At 40.3% G+C, this 20,183-nt stretch overlaps 1 protein-coding gene across 9 annotated transcripts in view; it reads left to right on the top strand.

Moving 5' to 3' along the window:
• Window positions 1-20,183, top strand: part of PTPN5 (protein tyrosine phosphatase non-receptor type 5) — a 76,804-nt gene that overhangs the window by 33,128 nt on the left and 23,493 nt on the right. For 8 of the 9 annotated variants that reach the window (XM_077784267.1, XM_077784265.1, XM_021525660.3 and 5 more), the window contains exons 3-6: window positions 11,047-11,228; window positions 12,130-12,249; window positions 14,047-14,130; window positions 17,724-17,962. In XM_077784267.1, the coding sequence (XP_077640393.1) occupies window positions 11,047-11,228; window positions 12,130-12,249; window positions 14,047-14,130; window positions 17,724-17,962 (625 nt within the window). The remainder of the gene's footprint in view (window positions 1-11,046; window positions 11,229-12,129; window positions 12,250-14,046; window positions 14,131-17,723; window positions 17,963-20,183) is intronic. The other variant, XM_077784262.1, reaches the window with a different exon arrangement.

Here is a 20,183-nt window from a genome sequence, read left to right on the forward strand (position 1 = left end):
ATATACACAACATGTTTCAACATGAAGACAAAACTGTGGGACAACTAGGAGTCCATAAGAATATGTTTGATGCCTTTGTGATGACCTGAATTATGAATGTTATGAAATCAGGAGTTTCTGAAAAGAAAGAAATGCTTCAATCAAGACCTGACAAAACAATGTTTTTAATAGTCCTGATTTGTGTTGCATAGTTGAGGAGATAAATTCCTGTCTTTTCATCCTCAGAATAGGACACACTATGATGGCTTTTATACCTGAAGCAGCAGGTTTTAAGTGTGCCTCCCACACATGCAGCATACCTGCCACCTGCTTCCGTGCAGCCTCAGATCATCATCATTTCTGCAGCATTTTCTGGGGTACAGAATGAAGATCCCTAGGCTATCTGTGATCCCAGTCTGGAGGTAGAAGTAGAAATGCCCTGCTTATGCATGACCCAAAATGGTGTTTGCTTGCCAGCTTCGTGACCTGTTGATTAATGTCAGGTCTTGATATGGTAACTCAGCATGAGGCTGTGTGCTGGGAGGTGGAGCGGAGCCTTGGGATGCTGGAGTCCATGAGAGGCTTGTTTCTCTGGGTTGTTTATTGTAGAGTGCAGCTCATGATTGCAGACAAGTGGTGCAAAATCCTCCGGAAGAATTGCAAAGCTCATCACCAGCATGTGCTTTTTCGTGTCACCTTCTCCAACAGAGAGCTGTAACAACTTGAGCATGTCTGCTTATCTGTCTAGACAAAACATTGCTCAGTGCATGTTTCCTCCCTGGGAAGAGGATGAGAAGGCAAGCTGTTGCATCTTTTAAATTTACTATTTAAGGCTGTGTATCCATGTTGATGAGCACAGCATAGGAGCCCAGATAGACTAGACCCCAGACTATTACCACTTTCTACTTGCATTGTTTGCTTTTTGTGCTCCTGTGGATAGCTAGGGAGGAGGAGAGCTCAAACCTGTTGCTCTTGTGACATTTTAGTAATCTAAGCATGCCTGTACCATGCAGTTACAGAGGTAGCAGAGTACTGAACTGGAAACAATGACATTTAATTGTCCTGAGTTTCCATTAGAGCCCATAATTGTTGAGACTGGTCTTGATATAATTTACTTTGCTCAGGAAAGAGAATGTCTTTAAAATGAATGTGATAGTGGCTTTCCTAAATGGTTTTGGTTTTGTTTTTTTTTTGTGAAGGCTCCAGGGAATAAGATTTGAGTCAGTAAAGCAGGCTATGCCCAAATGAATGACATCAAAACATTCCCATTTGAAGCTGGCAGGAAACCAGCAAATCACCCCTCTGCTTCAAGGTGCAAACCCTCTCATTCACCAGAACAGAAAGCGGATCTAATACCTACAGAATGCCAGTCCAGTCACTGAGAAGACATTAGAAACACACAGTGGTATTAGCATAATGACTGTACAAGTACTCTAGAATTTATTAATTTAAGAAAAGAAATATCTTCTTTTTTTTTCAACAATAGCAGTGTGGCAACTCCAGTTCAGATTATAGTTATATGAATAGCAAATACTTTCAAAGGTGTGTGATACTAGAATATGCTTGTTTCTTTTAATTGTCAGAGTCACTCTTTTATTGAAGAGGATAATTGTCTGGTTCTTAAATTATTGCTAGTCTTTGATTATGCATTCAGGCACATTGAAGTGTATCCTGTAGTTCAAGTGTAAAGGCACAAAAACTTTAATTAGGGTTTGAATGGGGACTGTTGGTTATCCTGTTTCAGAGTTCAAGCCTGTACATTTTGATCTGCATTGCTGCACCACTGACAGTTCTCCCTGCCCCTGTTGCCTGTGCAAGGCTGATTCATGAGCAATCTAAGCCTTTATCTCTTTAACTGTAGAATTACAGAGATTCTCTGTGCGTTTCCATTTTCAGTGTTAAAGGGAGCTTGCAGCCTGGGATTAATTTGGGACAACCAACTCCACTGAAAGTCAACTTGTTGTCTGTTTACAAAAGCTCAAGGCAGCTCCGAAATTATCACCAGGCACTTGAAAATGTTCAGTGAAGAAAACAGCATGACAAAGAAATCTATTCTTTATTTTTAAAAAATTAATTGTACCTAATATTCAGTGCTAGTCAGATGGATCTTCTGTAAGAGGGTTGAGTAAAGGAGTAAAGACAAAATCAAACAAAAGAAGCTTTGAATTGAACCCTGATTGAAAGATGACAATTACTAATTATGTGTGGGTGAATTACAAGTTAATATTCAGTGTCTCTGCCCTCTGAGGGTCTGCATTCAGTTAAGAGCTGTAATTTCATGCCATATTTAATATTTTGCTTTGAAGCAAACACTGCTCTAAGGGCCCTGGCTGCCTTGAGAAATGGCATATCTTTAAATTGATGTTTCACAGGAAAAAGAGAAAAAGGCCACTGCCTAACAACACATCTTGTGGTTAAGACCTGTGAGTATTAGGAGAGCCATTAAGAATAAACCACTTGTGCATTTGACTTAGTAGTGGGAATACGATTTAGATGTGGACAAGGGCATAACTAATTTGCATTGGGAGTTAAGAGCAACTTCCCCATTATTAGTAGACACATAGCAATTTGTAATGAGTGTAGGGCCCTGGCAGATGGTACAGACCCTATAGATGGTACAGGAGCTCCCATATACTTCCCATATGGTTGCTTTATCTCACAGTCCCTTTCTGCTTCTTGTGGCTCCTAGCAATTCCTCTTTGCTGCCTTTCCAGAGCAGAAAGCCCAAGGATATTTTTTCTTCTTGCTCCCATCTAAGTGAGGCTCACGCCTAATACAAAGTGATGTCAGCTGAGGTATCCTGAGCTGCGTTTCCCTCTGAGCTCTGTTTCATATGAGCTGTTATGGACTGAAGGCTTGGTGAGAGGATCAGGTAAATTACCTTCTCTCTTACTAGGTGGGTTAGGTAATTATAAAGCAGTCAGTACCAGTGTGTACGACCCCAGGTATGAGGAGTGGTGTCTGGAACATTTGGTTTCTTCCAGAAAGGAAGGTTTTAGTGACAGATCAAATGAAGTGCCTTTAGTAAAACAAATTCTTTAGTGTCAGGCTGCATCCTTCCCGCTCCAGGGATGACTTCACAGGCAAGCATCCTGTCTTTTAAAGATTTGTTTTGAAAATTCTTTTGATTATTTGGAACAAAAATGACTGTATGGAAGCAGGGGAGTTGGAGAGAATTGTGAGTTTTACTTTTCTCTTTCTCATATTTCTTTTGCAGTTATCATGTTTTCATGAAATATTTCTTGAGCAACACTACAGTGAGCTACTCTGTGGGGTGGGCAGTGGAAGTTGATATAGAAAGGCATTTTAATGCTATGTCACTTCACTCTCTGAGACTGGATTTTGTCTTTGCATTTAAGATCGGTAGAGCACAAGCACATTGCAGAGATTTGCACTAGAATCACCAAAAAGTAAGACTGAACATTAACTAAGAACAGATTCTTTCTCACAGGGAAAAACAGGCTTACTAACTGTTACTGACTACTTATTCAGAATCATTAATTCTGTTTAATGAAACAAAATCTTTATTTACCTCCTAACAGGCCCTCAGTTTCTCTGCTAACAGAAGCAGTGGCTTGAACATTAGTCCGAAAATTAATCACAGTTGTCCTTGTAATCTGAAAGTTAGTTTCAGAGGTGGTTTTTCAGAAATGGATTTAATAAATTAGGAAACTTCTGGGCATTTTATTTTTTCATGACTTATAATATGTGCTATCCAGAATTCTAATCACAGAAAAAAATCTGCCTTGGTAATTTAATTAAATGTTTATTTCCATATGTACAACTCAAGGGTAATCTGAACCCTCTGTAATCATGACAAACATGTTTCACACCATTGCTAGCAGAGGCCCTTTTCTGCACAAGAATTTATCAGGTACCAGGAGATGTTGGCTCCTGTTACACATGAATTTTATGGAGCCTGCAATACAATGGCTTTTCTCTTCATCTTATTTCATGATGAAAGTTGGAGCTGGTGGACATTTCCACTGCAGCAACTTAGCTGAAGATGCCCTTAGGAACTGGAATCTATCCACATGATATTTTCACTTATCATTGTGGCACTTCCCTGTGGCAGCCAGACAATTATGACACAGTAGCTGTTGGACTGTTGAAAAAAATCACAGCAACTTGAAAGCTCTTCTAAATCACAGCAAAGAGCCTTGTCCGTACCCTGAAATTCACAGAACTTATCAGCAAGTACATAAAGTGGGTGACTGATTGGGAGTCAAAGGAGGCTTGAAGCTTGTTTGATGGCCAGTCTCCTCCTGTTAAAGAACAGGGGGAGGCAGTTTTTCTTGCAGTCTGATATTTCTCTTCTCCATCCCTCTTTAGCACCTTGCATGCTTGCTTTTAGATGTGATCCTGCAGCATCAGAATAATAATGGTGCTGGATGAACATGAACATTTTTTCTGCCTTCACCTCTTTCTCTCCTCCCACCCATCCCAGATGAAGTGGCAGGTGGACTGAGTGGGAGCAATGTGAACTCAGTGCAGAGAAAACCTGTGACTCAGCAGTTCAGCAGGGAGCTGCTGAGCGGAAAGGCAGCTATTCTCCTTGCACACTCTGCCACCAGGTTGCTGTTCCCTCAGGGGTGAGAAGAGGCTCTCTATGGATGGAGATGTGCAGCACCCCCAGCATGGCAAAGTGTCTGCGTATTCAGCAGAACTTATTTCAAGTAGAAAGTTTCTTCTTCAAGTTTGTTAGAAATGTTGCCAGTGAAAGGGGAGAAGCATCAGGCTAGAAGTACATAGACCTTGGTTATCTGCATGACTTGCTCTCAGATTTTCTGCACGACTTTCCTTCTTCCTTTCTCTCTCTTTCCCTTTTGGTAATCAGAGTTTGGCATAAGCAGCAACCAGGCTCCACCAGCTGAGCTTGGAAAGTGCAAGTCTTCAGTACTTTTCCTGGCAAGTAGGTGACACTCCTTTTCCTCTGCACTGTCAAAGAACTCCACAGAGAACACTTGCCTTCCTCAGAAGGAAGCTTCTGGCTTTCCCCGTGCTATCTGCCTCTCAGAGACAAGTAAGCCCAAAGGAAAGCTGATTATTGTGGGTTATCCTCTGTCACAAAAGGATAAATTAACCCTCTCACTCACTATTAGGGAGGAGCCATTGTAATGCCTATCCAGCAGTTTGATAATGATGAAAAAGTTGTGGTATTTTATTACCAATTCTCTGTTTGCCTTTCAGAATGGAGGACTGAAGTAGATTTTTCTGTATAGACTAATCAACAACAGGTAGACATTTTATATCAGTGGTTGTACTTACTAAAAGCTCAGTTTTAAACATGTAGTGTGCATCATTGTCACTGAATTTCCCCAACACATGTGCACAAAAAAAGCAAGCTGTGGGGTGACACCGTCTTGCATCTTCAGAGAGCCTGAAACAGTGTCACTGGAGAGCTGTTCAGCAGGGGAGTTCCCCTTGATGGGCATATCAACCCATGAATCAGTGTGAATGAAATACAAATATTTCCAGTGTGATATTTTTAGCAAAAAAATACTCAGCTTTCCAAAATAGAATTCTTGAATGTTAGGAATTTTGGTTGTTCCCCACATGGGTATGAATACCTGCAGCCTGGCTCAGCTCGTTCTTAGAGTCCAGGGTAGATGCACTTAATGCGAACTAAAAGCATTAGAAATTATAAATTGAAATTAATCTCAGATTAAGTAAAACACCTGTGTTGCTGGTGTGTAGGCTCAGTCTTGGTGAAGAGTCTTCCATTCCTCTGTAATGTGTTGGAGGGCGGTTCCAGTTTTTTGGACCTCTTACTTAACTTGATGGTATGTCAGGCATATTTCTTCATGAGTTCTGTTACAGAGAAGAGTTTGAAGTCTGCAGTCCTACAAAGGACCACAGCATGGATCGAACTGGCTTCCAGTTAGACACCAAAGGGATTTCAGGGCTGCTTTGGTGCCCTGCATTATTTAGTCGTAGATGTAGTGGGATCCATGGCTCTGCCTGGCTTGTTCCTTGTGCTTGAATTAAGCGGTTTTATACTTACTGAAGTAGCTCTCTATGTGGTTTTGCATTACAAATGCAAGATCTACAATCCACAAGCTCTTGGCAGCTAAAACTTGGGTTTTATCCAGAGTGGAATTGGAGGTACTGAGGAGATTACATTGCTGTGAATCCCCTCTACCTCCAGTCAGTCAGTAGTAGGTATCTGTGGGATGCATGTGGGGAGGTTTTTCTTTGCAGTTTTAATCTGGATACTTTTGGGGCCTAGATATTCTCCTCCTGAGCAGCATTTTACTCAGCCATTTGAAAAACACAAATGTCTTGAACTCTTGTAAACAGAGCAGGTCAGGGATCAAGCAGAGTAACAGCTGTCATGATCAGAAAGGTCAAAAAAATGAATTATGGGGGAGCTATCATCCCCAGTTTTCAACCCAGATTATTATATCTTTAATGTAAATTTTCAACATAACTTATCAGACAAGTCAGGGATGCAGACAGAACCAAGAAGAAACAGACTTTCCTTGGTGGTGAATTGTATCTGTCTGTAAACAGTAATGGTGCAGCTTCTGCCATGTTTACTACTTAATAAATTAGGTTGCTGTTCATAAAGAAGTTCAGTAGTAGTTTCTGAGTTAAAAAGCAGTGACCCCCTAGTTGGTTTCTTGCAGAGTGAAGAACATAAGTACAGAACTTGTGTTTGCCATGCAAGTATGAGAGGTCCCCTTCCTCTTAACCACTTCTTCCCATACTACTGCAGTGGAAAAGAAAGCTAATTATTCAGTTTCCACTTTCATCATGCTGCAGTGGCAACCAAAAAAAGAGATTGTTTTGTAGCTAATACCTTTCTCCTAAAGCTCTGTTCTTTGGATAGACAGGTTTTTACCCTCCAGCACAAGCTGCCTCTTGTTCATGTGCACTCTGAAGTAGCTCATTCAGGTTCGATGTGTCTTTCCAGCACCTGGACTTGCCTGCAATCAGGATGTCTTATGATGTGTGTATTTAACAAAGTCTTGACCACATCTGTGAACTACGATGCCAAGGGCTGTGTCCTGTGTGTGCAGTTGAAGTACATGTTAAAATCCTTTTCAGCAGTGGTCTGAGACCCATCTCAATAGTGTACTTTCATCTACTGTTCTTTCATCAACAGCAGTTCTCCCTAGCAGTTAGATGGGAATTAGAGGCACAGATTTCAGAAGGCAGTTGCATTTGGACATCTGAAGATGCAGAAGCTGTAAATGGACTTATGAATCTGGTCTGAAATGCTGGTAATCTTGATGGATGTGAGGTATTGCTTGCATACCTCATACTTTGTTGTGCTTCCACTCTGTGGTCCATTCCTGCAAATTCCCACCACAAATGAAGATGTGGACAGGTTCAGAGGGAAATGTACCTCAATACACCTAAAACAATTAGGGACAGCACACACCTGCTGTGTTGTGTTGGCTGCTGCACCTTGAGACTTGGCAGAACAGGTGAGGCCCCTTTTGCCCTCCTGTCTTTTATGTCTGGAAGGTAAAATCCACAATCCACCATTAAGGAAATTTCTATTTCCTAGTGAAGAGGCAGCACTATCCAACCCAGAAGCATAATTCCCACAGGGACAGTGTGACAGATGTACATAAATGTCTAATAACTGTATGAGTACTGTCTTTTCATTGCTGGGATGCATTTTCTTTCTGTTATAAAAACAGTTTTGTTGAGGAACAAGTCTTCCTCTCAAAAATACATTGTTATATTAAGTCTGCCACTGGAGTGGTGCCAAGTCCTTGAGCATTAGCACCCATGTACAAGTTCCTTTTAAAATGTTAACTTCATTAGGAAATACAGCCAGGATGTGAGGTTCTGAAGGGCTGTTTTTTGTTTTGCTTTCCTCTGAAGGCTTTAAGTATGAATCAGTCGAGTTACAGAGCCGCTAATGCTTCACCCACAGCAGGATTTGATGGGATCCTGGCATGTTTGTTACTGTAAGGCTTTGTTGACTTGCTTATTATTGCGACAGTGCCTTTTAGTATTTCACCTAAGACTAGTACTCTAAGCACTTGTTTTTCTGGGAGTTTATATAGGTGTTTTTTCATTCTTCTGCCTGTTGTGTACCCACATAAGAAGTCAGAAAAAAAAAGATAGTGAGATACAGGGGGGTTAAAATGGGCACTGCCAGAGTTACAGAAGCCTTTTGCCTCTTGAGTGAAGGAAGATGTTTCCCTATATATATAATTCCATAATATGATGTGCAGTGCTGTGCCTTGCATTTTTGGCAGCTTGTTTTGCTGGCACTGTTTAAGGAAAGAATACAGGATGACTGGATCCCTGGCATGATCCAGAAAGTGCTTTTCCCTGAACAGCAAGGATAAGTTTAAGTTTATGGTTCTGTTTTGAAATTTCAACTTGTTTTCACAAGCCATATGGCTGCTACAGATGTCAGAGACCTCTTAGTTCTTCTGTCACAGGCTTTTTTTTCCTAGCAAGTATAGCCTTGTGCCAAAGCAGAAGTACTCATGGAACTTCAATCCCCCTTCTTCTCCGTGATGCAGGAAATGAGTAAGTTATCACATGGATGCTACATTTCACTGTCAGTCAAACCATGAGCAGGGAAGAGGCTCTGCTCATTCCTGCAGGCAGTGATCCTTGCCAGCTCTCTCAAGACCTTTACATTCACCTTGACACAAGAAAGTTTCACTGGTGTTTCATTCATTACCTCATCTGCAACTGAAAGAATCCTGGGCTTGTTAGGGCAAACAATACAGGAACACAGGATTGCAAGATGATGTGTGAGTGCTAATTGAAGTATTGCTTAAAGCTGGCATGGTTAATCAGTACAAAACCCAAGGTGGACATTTGTTAGAATCTAATCTTCTGGGATTTGTAGGAGAACATTTTTGAGTGGATTTTTGTTAATACTAGACCTTCTTTGTGTATATTCAAGACATGTACGTATGGATTTAGTCAGTTCTGCATTATTGTAGCTCTTACACCTTCTGGCTTCTGTTGTGGCAGTGAAAATACCTCTTGATAACCATGTCAGCTCAGCAGAGCTGGAGTCCTGGGCTCCCAGGTCCACAGGCCAGGTCTCTCTCTACCTTACTCAGTGAAAATAATTGAAAGTAAGAGTGGTCTATTGTCCTTCATATAGGGCAGCTGTTTGAAGGAGAATGTGACCCCTACAGTTTTATAGGTGTTACTAGACAACACTGGAATTCCAGGAGTTGAACTTCTGGGCTGTGGAGAGGCACAGATCCCCATGGTTACAGAGCAGAGCCTTAATTTTGACGTCTTTTTTCCAGAAGATGCAGTTAAGTGGCCTTCACATCGATGTATTACTGTCAGGGGTTTGTTTCCAACCAGAAATGACCTTGTAAAATCTCAGGCTGCTAACAAGTCTGAAACAAAAAAAATGTTGTTTACCTGCTACATAAGGCAGCACCTTTGGTCAGTTAAAAAAAAAATTCTGAAATATGAAATATTATGACTTATAAAAACCAACTGAAATCTGAGCGTGAAATCTGCATTCCTTGGCTCCTTGCACTCCTTGGTCTGGTTGCCTTCTCAATGCTGTTTTAGTTTTGCACTGTGTATATTTGTATATTTTATCTTGAGATCTGGGGAGGAGTATGCAATACAGGAAATTATCGGAATTTGAAAAACAGTAAATATGTTCAGTAATCCTTCTTAGGGACAGAGGTGCATTATTTAATGAAGATAAAGGAAAAGTAGAACTTAAACTATGTTTATTGAAAATGAAAGGTTAGAGATTTTAGGAGCAAACAATAATAAACTATAAGAAAGATATTTTTGAAGCTTTAGATCTCAGCCACAGGTGCAAATCTCTCTGCAAAGGTAACAAAAATAGTTTCTGACACAAAGTTATGTTCCTGCTAAATTTCAAATTCCTGTTCCAAAAGACAACATAAACATCCCACAAAAATAGCAGAGAAAATTGGCAATCATTAACAAGTACTTTCCTCTCAATTCTTGTTTGAATCTAGCGTGACATGAAGCAGTTTAAAAGCTTGAAACTTTTCAACTTTAAGGACTGAAAGGTGGACTTCCCATGATATCTAGCATTAAAAAAAAAAAAAAAAAAAAAGCAGCATTAAAATATGAATTCTTACTATGGTCAGACCCTCACTTAATACATTTGCCTGATTAGAGCTGTAGCTAGCTAATGGTTGCTTATCTGACTTAGAGTTACAAGTATGAGAAATTTAGAGAAACATTTGTGAAGAGGAAGGTTTTGTAGAAACCTGACCTCAACCAACCATGTAAAGGCCAATGGTGTGGCCTTTCCCTGGGACACAGGAGTCTGGTTTAGGCTTACAGTGTTGTACACAAGGCAGTTTTGGGGCATTCCTCATGTCCAAAGATGTAAGTCAGTAATACTTACACCCAATGATTCTGATCTTTCACTCCTTCTCACTTGTAAATTAATTTATATCTACACAGACTCTATTCAAAATAGTGTTACTGAGGGAATAGCCACACCAGTGGTTATTTCCACTGAACAGAACAGCATTGCAACATTATTAAATAGCTCTTGAGTATGAATTAATCCAAGAAGTAGTTTATTGGAATAAAGTCTATTTTATTAGTGCCTTAGGACACTCAGCCAAAACCTGGGGTCCCTCAGCACTATTCAGACATATAATATGAAACAGTCTCTACCTCAGAAATCTATAATCAGATTAGACAAAGCAGACAAATAAAAGAAATAGAGAAATTGAGACAGAAAGGTGTAAAATGGGTTCTCTGCCGTCATGTAGCTGGGAAGTGTGTAGCTAGGCAATAGCACAGGTAGCTTTTTTTAAAAAGTAAAAATGAAAAAGTGCAGCAATGTAAATGAGAATTTGTTAACAACAAAGCCCAGAATCTGCACCTCCGGAAAGAAAGGGAAAATAATTTATCCACCCACACTCACTTTTTCCTGATGAAGGTAGGTGAATAAAGCTGCACTAGCAGAGTGTGACGCTCACAATCCCGAGCTGCGCTTGCCGAGGCGGAACTGCGAGGTACCCATCGTCTGCAGGAAAACAATAGCCCTGCAGCCCCCGCGGTGCCTGCGGGGTCGCATCCCATTCATCCATCCCCTGCACGTGTCCTTTTCACGTGAAGGTTGTTCCCATCCAGCCCCTATGGAGTCCGTGGATGAAGCTGAAGGACGGCAAGGAGAGATGAGCAGGAAGGAGCAGTCCCTGAAAGCCTCCCAGAAAACAGCGGTGCTCGGTTGGCCTCCCCCATGGAATGGATTGATACCCGGAGACAACGTGTATCTGTTTGTCCTCTCACAGATACTGGTAAGGCAGCTTGCGTGGCTTTGGAATGCTGGGAACCTTCTTTTAGGCTGTGCTGGCTTGGGAGGCTTCCTTGTTCACTGTAGATGTAGCATGGGAATAGGTGCAGTCCTTATTTCTGCAGCCATCTCTCATGGCTTTGCCTGGAGAGCAGCTCCTGCCTTTTGATGTCCCAGATCCCATCCTGCTCTGTAAACGCCTCTTTTGCCAAATGACCAACATCTCACCAAATCCATTTTCTGTAGTGGATATGTATGGAGGTAAAGACCCATGTTGTTAACTAGTGGAGCAGGAAGTGTGTTCTTTAAAGCTGTGGTGTGGGATGAGGTTATGCCTCTCTGCAAGTGTGTTAAATATAGAGTCATTGCTGTTGTAGTTTATGTTAACTGTGGCATGTGCAGCACCCTTGGGTGGTTCAAATGAAACGTTTCCACGTGTGTATGTTTGTGTGTGTGTATTTATAGTGATGCCTATGTGAAACATGACTATTTGTGAGAGCTTTGAGAGAGGCCTTAAGAGTCTTTCAATAACATCCTAAGTTCATGGAATTACTAGTTTTGATCTAAAAGTAGTATTCCTGAAAGTTTAGAAGCCAGAGGAACCTGTTGCACTTTCAGTGTTGCTCCACTTGGTGTTTCTGGGCAGCCCTTTTGCTAGTGAGGGTCCGAGGGAACCTATGTAACTCAGTAATGCGCATCTAATTAAGAGTGGTTGAGCTTGGAGCCTTCAGTCTTTTTATTCCTGTTAAGCTACAGCCTAGAAAATACCTGACTTCTTAAAGCACAAGTGATAATCAACATTAAATCAATGCTAACTAAATTAGTTAATTATGCAGTCTTGAAATGAAAATGAATGTGTGTATAATGAGAGATGCTAATTACATCTTTCCTGATTGATTGCACAGCTTCTCTGCATCATGCTGTGGTACAGCACTTATGGGACCATCCCAGCAGCTCAGAATGCCTTCGACCTGCTCTCTTACTTGCTCACCCCATTTAAACAGGTTTTTTCAGATCAAGGGGAGGTAAGTCCCCGTGCTCCTCTATGATTATACAGTTGATGTCAGTAGTTGCCTTGGGTGGTGCTTCTAACAGCTCTTGTGATAAGCATAATATGTGTGTATTTCATGTGTACGTCCTGAAATGGTAGAAGAGTTTGCTGAAAGCAGATGAATATTTTATCTTTCATATATTGGGCAGATTTTTTTAACTTTGATGTTAGGTCAGCACAGCAGATTTTTCATTATGTGCAAATTATTGCAAATGAAACAAAGCAATAAGAAGTCATCTCCTTAAGGTTAAGCCCACAGTAAAGGGAGAGCTGGAACTTAATTTCTTAACATGAATAGAAGCTTAAATTCTGGAAGAATGGATCAACCCATATAAAAACCCATATTGATTGAATGTTTAGAACATATCTGTGTGCAGGAAATGTATTTCAAGTGTACTAGGTGCACAGATTCAATTACATCTACAGAGCTACCCCAGTAAAATTGCCTAGCTTCTCACCATGACATGATGACATGTATACCAGAATGATTCATCTGATAAATTACTGGTAATTATACCCAGTGCAGATTTTTCTAGTGTGGACAGAACATTAATTAAGTGGTGAACAGCTACTTTCAAAAATCTGATGAAATATATTTGCTTTCAGAATGCTTAGATCCATTGTACATAATCTTTGAGGCAGAGGCTTTCCAGTGTAATGGAAAATCAGATTCAGTGCCTCTTGTGATTGAAGTACAGCCGAGACTGTTTTCTGTTTTCTCAGTGTTTATGAGCTGCATGTCACCTGCTCTTTTGGGTTTTTTTGAAAGAAGTACTTTTTCTTTTGAAGTTGGCTTTATTATGCACAAAGCTCTTCACAGACTGTTGCCTGTGTCTTATTTGCAGGGCCTCAATCATTAACAAATTGTTGTTCCTTACAGAAAAGTACTGATTTGTATAATTTTGACTTGCAATAATTGCCCTTCATAGAGGAAAGTGATTCCTAGAATGCACCACGAGAACACCCAAAGTATGACTCTGTACAGATGTTGATGCATATGTTTGAGGACTGTTTATTATAGCGCTATTTATTGTGCAGATTTACACTTGAAAACAGTATAGGCAAAGAAATCTTCTGATGTTAAAATAAGCAAATGGAAGCTCTTAACTCCAAATTTCTCATTAGCTGTACTAGTAGGAGAAAAACAGAATAAAATTCCTTGCTCACTGAAGCCCTTTAGAACTGAGTTTTGCACCTACTACAGAGAACAGGCTGAACTATAGACTACTATAAAATGACTAAGGCATCAGAAATAATTCCACTGACAGTGGTGAGAGTTAATCTGATGGTGTTTCACTGAATGTGTAGAAAGCACAGAAAACTCCTCTGGGGCTGGATTCTATTTAAGGATCCCCAAACCCAGGAGCAATACTAAACTTTGTTTAAAGCCCTTTACTGCAGTATAAAAACCACCCTGACTGTAGCAATGAAGTACTGGTGCAGTCTGCAAAATTGAATTGTGGATTCAGATCTCAACTTTGGCAAAGTGTGAGGATTGGCAGCAGAACTCCTGTTTGCCTTTACAGTGAAATCTGGGGTTTAGACCTTCTGAGATGCTGGAGCATAGAGATGGTTTCAGTTTCAGTCTTCTCCAAAGCCTGGATTTTTTTTTTTTTTTTTTTTTTGGTGCTGATGGCAGTTTTTCCACAGGTGAGTATGATATCAGTAAATCTTCAGGGGAAATAATATATGCTTGGCCAAAAACACGCATGCAGACTGTACTGTGGCCCTACATTCTTCATGAATCAATGTCTATTCTGTTGTTCCACAGAGCCTGACTACAGTTGGGAGTGTTGTTGTATCATATATCCTGCTGTCTTTGGCTTCTTTAGGACTGCTATTTGTAGGATCTTTGGTAAGTTACGATACAGCACAAACTGTATTCATACTCTTTTTCAGGGAGTTTTTATAAGATGTCTTATTTAACAAAAGTTGATGTTATTCCCAAGTTAATTGTAAAGCATCATTTTTGTTTCTGTATAATTATCTGCTTGCTTTATGTAGAGGAATTAGCATTATTCAATTTCTTGATGAATTGGAATGGTATATAAAAATGGTTTTTATTTTTTCCACCCACAGATGGGCAAACTATTTCCACTGAAGTAGAAGGAATGTGTCCATTAACAGGACCATCATCCATTGATTTCAATGGCAGAAGGAGCTGTTCCAGAGTGCCACTGTTCTTCTGAAGTCCTGTTAGATGTAGGCCAAGGCCCCAGCTGCAGAACAAGATTAAGCAGCACGACTACAATTAATCTAGTTAGCTGTCAGCTGGTGGGGAGCAGCAGTGTGTTGTGTTTCTCCATGGATTGTCTAACTGGCACAAAGTTGTGTGCTAGATGGAAGAGCTATGGAGAACTCTGTGTTGTCAGGGAGCTCTAACTGAATGTGGCTTTTCAAACCCCTCTCCGCTGTTCTCTTAGAGTGGGAATGCAGCTACTGAACATGAAGGCAGAGCATCACCTCCTGTCCTTCCAGAGCTGCAGGTAGCTCAGGAAGTCAAAGCTGTGCTGTGTATATGCAGTTTGAGTGATGGACAGCATAATGAAGTACATCCCAGAATCATGGGACTGTAGGTGGGCAGAGACTGCTAGCCTAACATCCTGCTTGGAGCCAGGCTGTTGCCAACACTTGGTAAAGTCAACCATGAAATTTTCCACTCAGGTTTTGAAAACATTCAGGGGAGGAAGGTTTATCATCTCTCTGTGTGCCTGTGCCACAACCATGTGGCACTTTTGGGCAAGAGATGTTTCCTTGTGTCTCATCTGAATTTCACAAATGTAAATGTCTAGGCTGAATTTCTGCAGGCTTGTTCCTTGTGGTATCAGCTGATACTACCAAGAAATATCTGGCTGCATCTCTGGAGCTGCGCTTCAAGTAGTTGCAGATCACCCCAGCCTCCTCTTTGCCAGGCTGAACAAGCCCAATTCCCTCCACCTTTTTCTTGCACTCTAGACCTTGACCTCCTTTGAAACCATCTGCTGGGACCACTCAATTTTTTAAATATCTGTCTTAAACTGGGGAACTAAATTTATAGACAGTATTCAAGGTGCAGCTCCCTCAGTGCCAAGGAAAGGGGAATGCCTCCTCTGATTTGCTGGCCACATTCCCTGCTAGGAAGTAATGTCATATTCTATGCCATGCTTAAGTTCACTCAGAGGCAGCACAGTGGCAAAATCTTCTGTTTAGTGTCAGGAAAATGGACTTTCTAAAAACAAATCACAAGGCAAAGAAATTATAGTTAATGCCTCCATTATTCTGATCATTGATGTAGGCAAGGAATTTGGTGAGGTTTATGCAATTTTCTGGGTTTTTGATGTTGCTGTACCTTATCCAGATTAATTTTGTCTTCAAAAATAAACTTTCATTAATTCTCTAATTGCAAATATTAAAAAAAAAAAAAAAAAAGACATCTAAGAATTGTCAAGAACTGTATGAGTTCCAGATAAATTATAAATTTGCAGCAAAGTGTTCTGGACTGAAAATCTGAATAGCAGGGATATGATTTTTTTTTTATTTTTTTATTTTTTTTTTTTTTTTTTTTTGCATATTCAGCTATTTCTCAGAGCATGAAATCTTTTATTGCTGACCCATTCTTAGCACAGAAGATAGAGTTAAGTGAAAGCTCTCTATGGCCAAAAAGTCTGATCTCTCTTTGGACAATTTTGCGTGTGAACTCCTTGCAAGTGAACATGAATACCACTGTAGATTAAAGTAGACTTGGTCCATTTTTGTGTTGGTTAAAATCTGTGTATAGAAAAGCATTTTCTAGCAGTTTCCGTGTTGGTGAGTTTGCACTGGTTTGTATTCCTGTGGTCTGTGCTAAGATTTTTCTAGCTAGAGTAGAGGCACACATGTCACTCTACATCACCCTGCTCTCTGGATAAATTGCTGGGCTGCAGAGTGTAAGAAGTGTCCTGTGAGTTCTGACCTATGGTGTGTCTTGCCCAGTATGTTGTCTCTAACATGGACATTAGGAAGGAGAGACTGTTTAGAGAGAACACATGAGCCTTGTCCCTTCCTGCCTACCTGTCACCTTCCTCTCAGATGTCTGAGGTCATGCTGCTTTGCAATGTACAGATTTGAAAATATCTGCTTTTATCAGTATTTGCAGAATAAGGTATAACCTAGTCACTGGCAGAACATTGAAAATGGTGATTGAATCAGGCAGGGTTTCTACAATACCAGCCTGGTGGATAACATATTGTTAGATGAAAATAATTTTCTTTATTTTCCCCTTTGTCTCAGCTGAGTGAGACTCTCTCTCTCTCTCTACTTAAAATTGATTTTAAGCCACATGCTGCCTAGAAGAGACTTTGAAGGAATCTTTTCCTTTAAGGAGTGCCTTTATGACCAAGCCCTTCTTTCCCAATGTTGAAACTGACACTGTCATACATGACATCCTCATGTAGTTTAGTAGCCTAGGCACTTTTAAACTGGTCATTTAAAAACCATGAAAAAAAATGAGAGAAGAGGCTTTTACTATGGAAAATAAGATGTGTTCTTAGTCTCAAAAGGATGCATGACAATTCAGTAGAGTTTGTATGGCGTTAGCCTGAGTGATACTACTTATTATATGCTAGATGGATGAAGTTGGCCTAAGGTTCCAGATCCTGGAATTCAGACTTGGGCTTGAAATTTTTAACTGAAAACTGTATGGAGGATTTGAAGTCTACTGATCTGATTTCCAAATCATCTAGCCTGTCACAGCATCTGTGCAAGCTGATATGATGTGGAATTTTTTTAGATTCATGCAATTTCAAACCTTTTGTTAATTTGTAATATAAACTTTCATATTGCAGTTGTTTCTTAAAAATTCACATGATTCATTATTTAATGTTTATACCATGTTCAAATCAGATAATTAGATTAGAACACAGTCTGTGCCCTGGACAATAGCCAATATGGGCGTTTTGAGCCCCAGGATCAGGTACATCAAAATCGAGACCTCTTCAGAAAATGATGGGTTTATGCATAAATTTGAGGTACAGTGCCTGGTTATTAAAGATGTTCAGCTCAATCATATTAAGATAGCTATATGCAAATTTCAGATGGAAAACCATTAAATCAGGAGAGGTATGATTTGCAGAATGCTACACTGGATTTTTATTTTGTAAACAAGCCTGGGAAGGGTAAGAAACTGAACAAAAGGACAGTGGTATCACATTGGCTTGCATATGATGGTCACAAGCACATTCCACTTCCACTGTATCCCCGAGTTAAGCCTGGCTAGCTCAGTGGAAACCTCTGTGGCTGAAAGCAGGTTTGAATGGGTAGATGTGAATCCTTGCAACACACACCACAAAGCTACTCCTGCATGGAACATTCCTGTTCTCTTCAGTACTCCCCAATTCTAATACTGGACTGCTGCCCTAAAGACCCATGCCCTAGGCTATATGGAAGGGCTGGCTACAAGCTGAATCTTGTTTAAATGTTTGTTTCCTCCAGTTTTGGCACCTCCTCAGAGCCCCACCAGACCCTCCCTTCCCACTGCAAGAGGACAGACGCCAGTCTGTGAGCCGGCAGCCTTCCTTCACGTACTCAGAATGGACAGAGGACAAAAATGAAGATGACTTCCTAGATCTGGATCCCGTACCAGAAACTCCAGTCTTTGACTGCGTAATGGACATTAAAGCAGAGACAGACCCAGCTACTCTGACAGTTAAATCCGTGGGCTTGCAAGAAAGGTAGGGGAGATGTTACTCATAGGGAAAAGTCTGCTCCCAGATTTTGTGGGTTTAGGAGTTCTGTGCCTGGTGGGAAGCTTTATGGTCTTTGTGAATGTCACTTTCAAATGTGGTTGTGAAGTCAAGCACCTCCTTTACTTCCTGTCCTGTTTTCAGTCCAGTCATAAATACAAGCATGTTAGTTAAAAAGCATACAGTTTCTGGATAGCTGTCAGCAAGTGCTGTTCTAAAGCATCATTTCTTTCTATTGAATACATCTATTTGTGTTTGATCAGTCTCTCACCATTCATCAGGACAGCAGCTGCATTGCATGAAATCCCCTATATAGCAGTAAAAGCTTTTACCTTTGAAAGAGGTGGGTCTCATTGATATGTTTTTTTCCCCTGTCATACTGGAGGACTAGTCTTTTCTCCAAAAGCAAACTATAGAAAAAGGGATAGTCTTTAGCATTCCTTATATAAATGAGTTAATCCATAAGTAAACAAATTATGCAAATGAACCCAGTAATGAAACTTTGGGGTGAGCTGGTGTTCACTGCCTGAACCTTAAGGGCAGCTTGAAAAGAGGAGTTTCTTGGGCAAGTGAGGAGCTTCTCAGAGAAGTTCAGAGCTGCGAAAGGGCAGTTTCAAGATTAAAGGAAAATATTTTTCTGTTTTGTGTCCTTTCAGTTGTCTTAGTGAAATAGAACAAAGGTCTTGATGATAGAATTCCTGTGAATAAATTCTGCTAAAGTGACGATGTTACAAATAAGAATGAAGTTACCGAGGGGCCCGGCATAGAAAAATATCATCTTTCTTTATTTCTTAGTTTTCAAGCTTAATTAGAGTGCTAACCATAGTTAATTCTCATCTGTAAAGCTTAAAACAAAGGACAGAACTTAGATTTTTTTTTTAAGAACACAGTGCTGATTTTCTGAAGCTCCTCAGGATGCAGTAAAAAGGAGTGTTACAGAAGAGGCTTTCAATTTGCACTCTTGCTGGTTTAGAATGTCTTTTATTGCTTTATGGCTTATTATAACATTGTCCTAAAATGTTATACTGTTTATTGTTTTATTCTACCTTTATATGAGATCACAGTAACCTCTGGGGCTTGTCCCTGAAGCTGCTGCTTTGTTGGTTTTTCATTATAGGCAAGATTGGACTTGAAATATGTGAGTCATTTGTGTTCTTCGCTATCCCTATTTAATTCCATTTCTGTCACTTTAAAGAGATGACATTTTTCCTCAGGTGACTGCTAGCCTACATGAAAGACACTCACTGTATCAAGAGAACTGTGGAGTATTGCTTGGAGAATAATCAGTTGGTTAAAGTGATGAATTACAGTGAAAACCCTGTCAAATAATTAGAAGTGGGGCAATGAAAGCACTTGCTTGAAGTTCTCAAACTAGGTGCAACGTGAACACCTAAGACAGAAACTTATTTTCAACATATATGTATCTTGGAGAAGACAGACATCATTTCAGGTTTGAGCTGTGCCCTGACAAACTTCATTTACATTACACATTGGTTACTTTTCCTTTGTTTGGTGTTGTGTTAAACCTGTGCCTCTTTGGCATCTGTTCTGCTTTTCTCTTCCTTCCCTCTCAATTTTTAGCCACCTATGCAATTAAAGGGGTGGTCAGCAGCTAATGTTGTTGAAGAAGAAATAATCATTTCCTCATGCTAAAGAACTATTAATGTAGGTAGCCTCTTCTACCTTGAAAGAACCAAAAGCAATCCTTGTCAAATGCATCTGTTTTGGGGAAGAAATGTGGTAGCTGTCTAATAGCACACAGGAGGGCGAGGTGAAACCCTTTGAAAGGTGTCATTAAAGATTCCATGTCTGCCACTAGTGGCATTTCCCATGGCTGTGATCATAGCAGGAGGCTGGCTGCAAATTCTTTTGGACAAAATCCTGAGTCCAGGAAAGGGCTGTGATCCAAGTGATGGCTTCTGTCCTCTGAGTTGGTCATGCCTGCGTGCCTACATGGTTTTTAATAGCTCCTGCACACACCCTCTAACTAATTTTTTTTGAGTTGAGAGTCATCAAAAATGGGTTCACTGTGTAAATGTATAGAACTTTTACCTAGTAATCATCATATTGTGTGGCTTTATTGTTATGTTAAAGATATTTAAATATAGATTTGCTGACGGCTTTTAAATCTTACTTTTGTCTGTCATATGTGAGACTAACAGAAGCTCAGAGGTGCTTTAAAACTTTATTCCTAATAGGCATTTTGACT

This window comes from Lonchura striata, chromosome 6 (assembly GCF_046129695.1).
Source record: "Lonchura striata isolate bLonStr1 chromosome 6, bLonStr1.mat, whole genome shotgun sequence".
Lineage (NCBI taxonomy): Eukaryota > Metazoa > Chordata > Aves > Passeriformes > Estrildidae > Lonchura > Lonchura striata.